General features: G+C 42.6%; 1 protein-coding gene across 1 annotated transcript; it reads right to left on the bottom strand.

The window, feature by feature from the left end:
- Positions 1 to 410: 410 nt before the first annotated feature.
- Positions 411 to 5,111, bottom strand: MFSD5 (major facilitator superfamily domain containing 5). The gene is made up of 2 exons (XM_044285967.1): positions 4,974 to 5,111; positions 411 to 2,018 (listed from the first exon to the last, which is right to left on the bottom strand). Exon 2 carries the CDS (start codon positions 1,981 to 1,983, stop codon positions 628 to 630), a length of 1,356 nt encoding a protein of 451 aa, XP_044141902.1. The 5' UTR covers positions 1,984 to 2,018; positions 4,974 to 5,111; the 3' UTR covers positions 411 to 627.
- Positions 5,112 to 11,944: the final 6,833 nt, after the last annotated feature.

Consider the following 11,944-nt stretch of genomic DNA (forward strand, 5'->3'; position numbering starts at 1 on the left):
AATCCAAAGCTCTGAAGTGCTCTCTGTTTTGCAACCACCTGGCTTGAGTGACAGTGGTAGCATCCAACCAGAAGACCACTACAGCTGTCACTCAGAGCAGAGATGAGGTGCTGCGATGCAGAGAGCACTTCCAAGCAAAATAAAAGTTGTGTTTCTCAGTCCTGCAAATAGTTAAATCGTTGATAAAAGGTATGTTTACCTGCTAGCCACAGTCCCTACCTAGCACTGTCAGCAGTTATGGAAGGTCAAAACTGCTGTCAGACTCCCTTAAAAATAAGCACAACATGAGCTTTATGGTTTCCCTTGCATCATATCCATCAATGATTTGATATAAAGGTCAGCACAGAGAATTTTTTCCCTTGCTTGCACCATTCACATAATATGTATAACACAGGACACATTATAAGAGGTGCTCTCAGTACAGATTTTAATGCATCTTGTAACAAAAGTCTATGATACTGCAGCAGTCACTGACTGGTTCCCATCCTATGTAACAAACCAGTTTCTGAAAGCTGAAAATGTCCACCATGACAACACTAGTTATGTGTGCCCCACTCTGTACAGAGATCTCTTAAATTCAGATATTGTGCCCTTTTTAGTTCTGGGCGAGTCTTTTTCAGAGTCAATTCAGATCTCAGACCCACTGGGCTCAGCCTCAGAACTTGGTATCCGTAGATCAGAGTCATTCCTCACCAATGAGAAAAGGCCAACCACGCTGAGAAGTGCGAGCAGCATTGTGACCGCGCACAAACTGAACATACTTCTCGTACCGCTCTGATCACTGTCATGAAGCACAAGAAGACCCAGTCCAGCAAGAAGGTTCAGAGGAACTCTGAACCAGTTCATTACACCCGTTTGTTCCTTTTCTGGGATCAGTCGACGCCTCAGAAAACTCATTGCTGGGAAGTAGAGTCCACACGCTAGCTCGATGAGGAGGAATGCCAGGAAAGACTCAGTTGGACGCTCCTGCCCTGGCCCTGTAGAGAAGGTTAGCATGAAGAGGGAGAAGAAAACCATGAGTACAGATAGGCAGAGGATGTGCATGGGTTGGAGGTGATATTTCTTTGAAGTAGCAAGACGGTAGAGCGATGAACCAGCTGCACTTGCTGCCATAAAGCCAGAAAAGGCAATACCAAGAGGAGTATTATGAGGGTCCAGTACAGGAGTCCAGAGAAATATGAAGATGTAAACCACACTCTCAAATAATGCCTGTATGGCACCTAAAAGCAATACACGGCGGTCTCTCAGAAGGCATCTCAAGCCATCGCCACAGCTGCGGGTAAAGCTGCTGCTCTGTCCATGGTTCTCATCCCAGTCTCGGATCACTAGGGCTACAGACAGAACTAGAAGTGGTACTGCTAGCACAGAGGGTGAAGCTGGCCCAAATCCTAGCCACTCTGCGCAGGCATTTGCACTTACTCCTGCAACAATAGCAATGGCGCCATTCCAGGTGGACACTTGAGAGAAGGTGTGAGGGAGCCATTCGGCAGGGAAATCATGATGTTCGGCATGTTCATGAGCATACCATGACTCAAAGGAAGAAAACAACAAGGAGCTTGAGAATCCACCCAGAACACGCCCAGTTAGGAGCACAAAATAGTCCCGAGACAGTTTGCAAAGGTAACATCCCGCAAGGAGGAGGGAAAGAAGTATACACGATTTCCGTCGACCAAGGCGTCCTGTCAGGGGCGCAGTCACCAAACCCGATAGCACAGTGGCCCCAAAGCCACATACATATATGATGGCAATCTGTCCCTCCAGAAAGTTGTAGTGCTGGTACAGTTTGTACAGGTAGGGACCTTGCAGCCAATCTGCTGCCAACGCTGGGAAATAGGCTCTGAAAAAGTCATGCTGAAACTGTCGGAAAGCCGGGTTCCCTAATGTGTTGCTGGTGGGGGAATTTTTGGAATGGCAAGCCGAGAACTCTAACACTGCCCACAGAGCCAAAAGGCCAACGAGGACCAAATATGCCGTGACCAACATACTGTATCATCGAAATAGCATTCTGAGAGAAGAAGCTAAAAAGAAAAAAGAAAGAGAGCAAGTTATTATCCAAACAATAAAACTTCAACTTTACTTAAGGATAATGGGGGAGATTTATCAAAACTGATGGAATGGAAAACTGGCCAACACAAACCAATCAGATTCCACCTTTCATTTTTCAAAGCTCCTCTGGAAAATGAAGTGTAGAATCTGATTGGTTGCTATGGGAAACTAAACCAGTTCTACTTTCCATCAGTTTGGATAAATCTCCCCCAATGAGAGACACTAATTCATATTCAAAGTCAGTTCAAAACAATAAAACTAATGTAATGGACAAGGGTTAACGGGGTCCAGAATTCCAATTATTTTCAATTCATTAACCACTTCAGCCCCGCTAGCTGAAACCCCCTTCATGACCAGAGCACTTTTTACAATTCTGCACTACACTCCTTTCACCGTTTATCGCTCGGTCATGCAACTTACCACCCAAATGAATTTTACCTCCTTTTCTTCTCACTAATGGAGCTTTCATTTGGTGGTATTTTATTGCTGCTGACATTTTTACTTTTTTTGTTATTAATCAAAATGTAACGATTTTTTTGCAAAAAAATGACATTTTTCACTTTCAGCTGTAAAATTTTGCAAAAAAAAAACGACATCCATATATAAATTTTTCGCCAAATTTATTGTTCTACATGTCTCTGATGAAAAAAAAATGTTTGGGCAAAAAAAAAAAAAAAATGGTTTGGGTAAAAGTTATAGCGTTTACAAACTATGGTACAAAAATGTGAATTTCCGCTTTTTGAAGCAGCTCTGACTTTCTGAGCACCTGTCATGTTTCCTGAGGTTCTACAATGGCCAGACAGTACAAACACCCCACAAATGACCCCATTTTGTAAAGTAGACACCCTAAGGTATTCGCTGATGGGCATAGTGAGTTCATAGAACTTTTTATTTTTTGTCACAAGTTAGCGGAAAATGATGATGATTTTTTATTTTTATTTTTTTTCTTACAAAGTCTCATATTCCACTAACTTGCGACAAAAAATAAAAAATTCTAGGAACTCACCATGCCCCTCACAGAATACCTTGAGGTGTCTTCTTTCCAAAATGGGGTCACTTGTGGGGTAGTTATACTGCCCTGGCAATTTAGGGGCCCAAATGTGTGAGAAGTACTTTGCAATCAAAATCTGTAAAAAATGACCGGTGAAATCCGAAAGGTGCACTTTGGAATATGTGCCCCTTTGCCCACCTTGGCATCAAAAAAGTGTCACACATCTGGTATCGCCGTACTCAGGAGAAGTTGGGGAATGTGTTTTGGGGTGTCATTTTACATATACCCATGCTGGGTGAGAGAAATATCTTGGCAAAAGACAACTTTTCCCATTTTTTTTTTATACAAAGTTGGCATTTGACCAAGATATTTTTCTCACCCAGCATGGGTATATGTAAAATGACACCCCAAAACACATTCCCCAACTTCTCCTGAGTGCGGCGATACCAGATGTGTCACACTTTTTTGCTGCCAAGGTGGGCAAAGGGGCACATATTCCAAAGTGCACCTTTCGGGTTTCGCCGGTCATTTTTTACACATTTTGATTGCAAGGTACTTCTCACACATTCGGGCCCCTAAATTGCCAGGGCATTATAACTACGCCACAAGTAACCCCATTTTGGAAAGAAGACACCCCAAGGTATTCCGTGAGGGGCATGGCGAGTTCCTAGAATTTTTTATTTTTTGTCGCAAGTTAGTGGAATATGAGACTTTGTAAGGAAAAAAGGAAAAAAATGAAAAATCATCATTTTCCGCTAACTTGTGACAAAAAAAAAAATTCTAGGAACTCGCCATGCCCCTCACGGAATACCTTGGGGTGTCTTCTTTCCAAAATGGGGTCACTTGTGGCGTAGTTATACTGCACTGCCCTTGCGACCATGTAACCATTTGTCATGACACAAGGGGAGCTGGACACTGCGCACAGCCTGTGATTGGCTGCAGCGATGTCAAACTGGTTGCCGGGGCATCGCAGGACTGCAAGAGAAGGAGAGGGGAGCCGGCAGTGGGAAGCAGGCCAGTCATCTTCCCTTTGCAGGTCATCTCCCAATTCTTGCACAATCCCATTAAAGGGGGTTTTCCAGAATGTTACTTTTATCCTCTATCCACACAGTTGGAGATACATTTCTGATTTCTGGGAGGCCTCAATCGTGAGAACAAGTTACCATGTCCCCCAATTCTGGTCACGGCATAAACGCAGTGAAGAGAGGCTTGAATGGCTCGGTGATTGAGCAGTAATGGGGAGGAATGGGACCCCAGTTCCCATGATCAGTGGGGTTCCAGTGATAGGACCCCCACGATCAGATACTTATCTCCTATCCTGTGGGCATGGGATAAATGTTGATTGCGGGAAAAGTACCCACAACAGCACAATAAACCAACATAATGTCTACTGTAAGGTCAGGGGCAGCCCTTATGATCATTCTTTTATCATCTGGGCAGCACGGTGGCTCAGCGGTTAGCAGCACTGGGGTCCTGGGTTCGAATCAGACCATGGACTACATCTGCTTGGAGTTTGTATGTTCTCCACGGTTTTGGGGGGGGGGGGGGGAGGGTCTGGGGTTCCTGACACACTCTAAAAATATACAAATTGGCAAAATTGCCCCTAGTTTACGCTGTGGTCCAGCGCCGACATGGCCACTGACAGGGAGTTGTCCCAATCTCTGCACTTTTAGTTCCTGTGACAAAAGTCCTTATCTGTACATGTAATATCCTTCCCCACCAGAGGAGGGGGCCAGACCTAGTAGAAAGAGGAGGCCATATCGATGGGATGAAGTATGTGGTCCCTCAGGTATAAAGGGACTACAAGCCTGAGAGGGGGATACGGAGGAGTGTGCTTCCACGGTCAGAGGACAGGCAATGCACCGGACAACAGGGAAAACCGCTAGAAGCGGCCACAACTAAGTGTGTGCTGACTAATTCATTCAGAAATACCGACCCTGCGCCCGTCTCCTACTGCTTCCTCCTCCGGATATGTCTCCCTGCACCGTCCGTCATACTCATCGCTGCCGGAAGCTTAACTTCCGCTTCCGGGAGAATGCGCAGTGGGGAGAGATCACGTGACGCTTCGCGTTGGCAGGGACGGGAGTCACGTGACCTCGAGCTGTGAGTGTGTTCAGTATGAAAGTCCCATAGGGTGATGTGGGAACTGATCCTGTGCCACAAGTCCAGGAGAAGCTGGAATGGCGGCCATCTTGTCACCCTGCTGAAATGCTCTGCTTACTCAATTAGCCATTAGGGACAGGTCTTTAATTTTTGACATACAAACACTGAGGTCTATTGGCCGCTGTTCGGATCTGTCATATGAAATACAACATGGCACCTTTGATGACGTCACTGCGGTCACCACATGTCTGTCACATGATCCATCACCATGGTGATGGACCGTGTGATGAGCGCAGTGACGTCATCAAAGGTCCTATTCCTCACAGAAGAAGACAGAAGAGATGCCGGCTGCGCGAGCAAGTGGATTAAGGTGAGTAAAATATTATTATTATTTTTTTTAACCCCTCCAGCGCTATTGTACTATGCATTCTGTATTAAGAATGTATTATTTTCCCTTATAAAATGGTTATAAGGGAAAATAATAGCAACCTACACAACACCGATCCCAAACCCGAACTTCTGTGATGAAGTTCGGGTACCAAACATGACGATTTTTCTCAAGCGCGTGCAAAACGCATTACAAAGTTTTGCACTCGCGCGGAAAAATCATGCATTTTCCCGCAACGCACCCTCATCTTATCCGGGCCAAAAACATGACGCCCGTGTGAAAGAGGCCTTAGGGTGGCCACTTGCAGATCCCCAGAAAGGAGGACATAATACCAGGGGCCGCATAATAGTACTGGCTACTACATGCCCAGGTTATACCAGCATGGGCCATCACTATATACAGGAAGATGTATAACTTATACCAGCTGTACATATATATAATTATATACAGGAGATGCCCAGGTTATACCATAATGTACACTACTACAAAAATACAGTCTATAATTTGTGACAATACAAAAAATACCCCATTCCTTTTAGATCAGACTCCCATATCAGACCTCAGATCAGATTCTCAAATCAAACCGCCATATCAGATCCTCATATCAGATCCTCAGACCCTCATATCAGATCCTCAGACTAGTGAGCTCTGACTAGTGACGGACTGCATCTTATAAACTGATATATACGATAATTAGCAGTGCACTAGTGGCAAGGCAAGCCTTCGCAACTGTGAAGGCTTCGACCCCTATAGCTACCCACAGAAGTGTGGCAGCGGCCACATAGGTATATCTACCGTATTTCCTGGTGTAGACAGCAGAAAATCTCAAAAAATACTTCCTAGGTCCACTTTGAAGGTAATGTGGGTTACTGATGTTTTACGGAAGTGGAGGGGTCAAGGTCAGTAACTATAGGGTGTAGCATGGGGGGGGGGGATAGTTCTGGTCAGCTCCTGTAACCCTTACCGTATCTTCTGCTGACCATTGTAACAACCAGCAATGGTGCATGTGGTTACCTCATTAAATGTACCTATCCAAATAAATGTGTCTCCTTTGCTCTGTTATGTCCGGCCATGCTTCTTGTTCTACTAAGTCATTTTTAAGTATTTGTTTGCGACACACACAGTTCTGGTATACACACAGCTGTACTATATACACTTAGTTCTGGTATACACATAGCTCTACTATATACACTTAGTTCTGGTATACACAGGGCTCTACTATATACACTTAGTTCTGGTATACACATAGCTGTACTATATACACTTAGTTCTGGTATACACATAGCTGTACTATATACACTTAGTTCTGGTATACACATAGCCCTACTATATACACTTAGTTCTGGTATACACAGGGCTCTACTATATACACTTAGTTCTGGTATACACATAGCTGTACTATATACACTTAGTTCTGGTATACACATAGCTGTACTATATACACTTAGTTCTGGTATACACATATCTCTACTATATACACTTAGTTCTGGTATACACATAGCTCTACTATATACACTTAGTTCTGGTATACACATAGCTGTACTATATACACTTAGTTCTGGTATACACATAGCTGTACTATATACACTTAGTTCTGGTATACACATAGCTCTACTATATACACTTAGTTCTGGTATACACAGGGCTCTACTATATACACTTAGTTCTGGTATACACATAGCTGTACTATATACACTTAGTTCTGGTATACACATAGCTGTACTATATACACTTAGTTCTGGTATACACATATCTCTACTATATACACTTAGTTCTGGTATACACATAGCTCTACTATATACACTTAGTTCTGGTATACACATAGCTCTACTATATACACTTAGTTCTGGTATACACATAGCCCTACTATATACACTTAGTTCTGGTATACACATAGCTGTACTATATACACTTAGTTCTGGTATACACATATCTCTACTATATACACTTAGTTCTGGTATACACATAGCTGTACTATATACACTTAGTTCTGGTATACACATAGCTGTACTATATACACTTAGTTCTGGTATACACAGCTCTACTATATACACTTAGTTCTGGTATACACAGCTCTACTATATACACTTAGTTCTGGTATACACATAGCTCTACTATATACACTTAGTTCTGGTATACACATAGCTGTACTATATACACTTAGTTCTGGTATACACACAGCTCTACTATATACACTTAGTTCTGATATACACATAGCCGTACTATATACACTTAGTTCTGGTATACACATAGCCCTACTATATACACTTAGTTCTGGTATACACATAGCTCTACTATATACACTTAGTTCTGGTATACACATAGCTCTACTATATACACTTAGTTCTGGTATACACAGCTCTACTATATACACTTAGTTCTGGTATACACAGCTCTACTATATACACTTAGTTCTGGTGTACACATAGCTGTACTATATACACTTAGTTCTGGTATACACATAGCTCTACTATACACACTTAGTTCTTGTATACACATAGCTCTATTATATACACTTAGTTCTGGTATACACATAGCTCTACTATACACACTTAGTTCTGGTATACACATAGCTCTACTATATACACTTAGTTCTGGTATACACATAGCTGTACTATATACACTTAGTTCTGGTATACACATAGCTCTACTATATACACTTAGTTCTTGTATACACATAGCCCTACTATATACACTTAGTTCTGGTATACACATAGCTCTACTATATACACTTAGTTCTGGTATACACATAGCTCTACTATATACACTTAGTTCTGGTATACACATAGCTCTACTATATACACTTAGTTCTGGTATACACATAGCTCTATTATATACACTTAGTTCTGGTATACACATAGCTCTACTATACACACTTAGTTCTGGTATACACATAGCTCTACTATATACACTTAGTTCTGGTATACACATAGCTCTACTATATACACTTAGTTCTGGTATACACATAGCTGTACTATATACACTTAGTTCTGGTATACACATAGCTCTACTATATACCCTTAGTTCTGGTATACACATAGCTCTACTATATACCCTTAGTTCTGGTATACACATAGCCCTACTATATACCCTTAGTTCTGGTATTCACATAGCTCTACTATACACACTTAGTTCTGGTATTCACATAGCTCTACTATACACACTTAGTTCTGGTATACACATAGCTCTACTATATACACTTAGTTCTGGTATACACATAGCTCTACTATACACACTTAGTTCTGGTATACACATAGCTCTACTACACACACTTAGTTCTGATATACACATAGCTGTACTATATACACTTAGTTCTGATATACACATAGCTCTTCTATATACACTTAGTTCTGGTATACACATAGCTCTACTATATACACTTAGTTCTGGTATACACATAGCTCTACTATATACACTTAGTTCTGGTATACACATAGCTCTACTATATACACTTAGTTCTGGTATACACATAGCCCTACTATATACACTTAGTTCTGGTATACACATAGCCCTACTATATACACTTAGTTCTGGTATACACATAGCCCTACTATATACACTTAGTTCTGGTATACACATAGCCCTACTATATACACTTAGTTCTGGTATACACATACAGACGTGGACAAAATTGTTGGTACCCTTTGGTCAATGAAAGAAAAAGTCACAATGGTCACAGAAATAACTTTAATCTGACAAAAGTAATAATAAATTAAAATTCTATAAATGTTAACCAATGAAAGTCAGACATTGTTTTTCAACCATGCTTCAACAGAATTATGTAAAAAAATAAACTCATGAAACAGGCATGGACAAAAATGATGGTACCCCTAGAAAACACAGAACATAATGTGACCAAAGGGACATGTTAATTCAAGGTGTGTCCACTAATTAGCATCACAGGTGTCTACAACCTTGTAATCAGCCATTGGGCCTATATATATGGCTCCAGGTAATCACTGTGTTGTTTGGTGATATGGTGTGTACCACACTCGACATGGACCAGAGGAAGCAAAGGAAAGAGCTGTCTCAAGAGATCAGAAAGAAAATTATAGACAAGCATGTTAAAGGTAAAGGCTATAAGACCATCTCCAAGCAACTAGATGTTCCTGTGAGTACAGTTGCACATATTATTCATAAGTTTAAGATCCATGGGACTGTAGCCAACCTCCCTGGACGTGGCCGCAGGAGGAAAATTGATGACAAATCTAAGAGACGGATAATCCGAATGGTAACAAAAGAGCCTAGAAAGACTTCTAAAGAGATTCAAGGTGAACTTCATGCTCAAGGAACATCAGTGTCAGATCGCACCATCCGTCGTTGTTTGAGCCAAAGTGGACTACATGGGAGACGACCAAGGAGGACACCATTGTTGAAAACGAATCATAAAAAAGCAAGACTGGAATATGCCAAACTACATGTTGACAAGCCACAAAGCTTCTGGGAGAATGTCCTGTGGACAGATGAGACAAAAATCGAAGTTTTTGCCAAGGCACATCAGCTGTATGTTCACAGACGAAAAAATGAAGCATATCAAGAAAAGAACACTGTCCCTACTGTGAAACATGGAGGAGGCTCTGTTATGTTCTGGGGCTGCTTTGCTGCGTCTGGCACAGGGTGTCTTGAATCTGTGCAGGGTACAATGAAATCTCAAGACTATCAAGGAATTCTAGAGAGAAATGTACTAGCCAGTGTCAGAAAGCTTGGTCTCAGTCGCAGGTCATGGGTCTTGCAACAGGACAATGACCCAAAACACACCGCTAAAAACACCCAAGAATGGCTAAGAGGAAAAAATTGGACTATTCTAAAGTGGCCTTCTATGAGCCCTGACCTCAATCCTATTGAGCATCTTTGGAAGGAGCTGAAACATGCAGTCTGGAAAAGGCACCCTTCAAACCGGACACAACTGGAGCAGTTTGCTCATGAGGAGTGGGCCAAAATACCTGCTGAGAGGTGCAGATGTCTCATTGACAGTTACAGGAAGCGTTTGATTGCAGTGATTGCCTCAAAAGGTTGCGCAACAAAATATTAAGTTAGGGGTACCATCATTTTTGTCCATGCCTGTTTCATGAGTTTATTTTTTTACATAATTCTGTTGAAGCATGGTTGAAAAACAATGTCTGACTTTCATTGGTTAACATTTATAGAATTTTAATTTATTATTACTTTTGTCAGATTAAAGTTATTTCTGTGACCATTGTGACTTTTTCTTTCATTGACCAAAGGGTACCAACAATTTTGTCCACGTCTGTAGCTCTACTACACACACTTAGTTCTGATATACACATAGCTCTACTACACAAAGCATATTTAGTAAAAACTCACATTACACACTATTTGAAGTTAATCAGAATGCTAAAGAAACTGAACAGTCCCTAAACGATCATGGGCAAAAAGTACCCCCTAAAAGCATGATTATACCTGCGGTCGGCCGCATGTGTTTCCTAACTGCAGAACAACTGCCACATTGTCGTACCCATAGAAACACAGCTAAACTATGGTCATAAATATCTAGTCAGCTGTGTTCACACCATATTCGGCTCGTATGTTGGAGGTATAGGTCAGGAGGATCTCCGACATACACTGCTGGTGATAGGCTGCAATGTATCCAACTGTGCCACAGGCTCTCATAGTCAGAGGGGTGGCCAGGGGGCCGTTGCCCCGGGCGCAAAATTCCAGGGGGCGCCAGCAGGGCCGCACCGCCAATTATGCGAGGTGAGGCAATCGCCTCAGGCGGCACGACCCTAGTGACAAGTGTGGGGCAGCGTCAGGGCACAGGAAGATGAGCACTTCCATTGTGGAAGCGCTCATCTCCATAGTCATCTGTATCGCCGCCCTCAGGACAGCGATACCGACGGAAGTGCTGCGGCAGAAGAGGGAGAGGCGTCTCCCTTCCCTGTTCCTCTGATAGGCTGCAGGCATTAGGCCTGCAGCCTATCAGAGGGCAGGCGGCGCGATAATGTCATCACGCCACCTTCGTCGTACACTGGCCGGAAGAGGCCTGCATCGCATCACTGCCAGCCTGATGGCGGTAAGTATAAGTGTTTAATTTTTTTATATGGTACAATACAGGAGAGGAGCACTATGGGGGCATGTGTTACTGGCACATGATTGGGGGGGCATCTATGGGGGGAATTTCTTACTGGCACATGATTGGGGGACATCTATGGGGGGCACTTATTACTGGCACATTATTGGGTGGCATCTATGGGGGCACTTATTGGCACATTATTGGGGGGCACTATGGGGGCACTTTTTACTGGCACATTATTGGGTGGCACTATGGGGGCACTTCTTACTGGAACATTATTGGGTGGCACTATGGGGGCATCTACTGAGGCCACAAAGAAGGGGTATTTTATATGGGAGGCTCTGTATAGGGGCATTTTATACTGAGACACCTTATGGTGGGTACA

This window comes from Bufo gargarizans, chromosome 3, assembly GCF_014858855.1.
Source record: "Bufo gargarizans isolate SCDJY-AF-19 chromosome 3, ASM1485885v1, whole genome shotgun sequence".
Taxonomy (NCBI): Eukaryota; Metazoa; Chordata; class Amphibia; order Anura; family Bufonidae; genus Bufo; species Bufo gargarizans.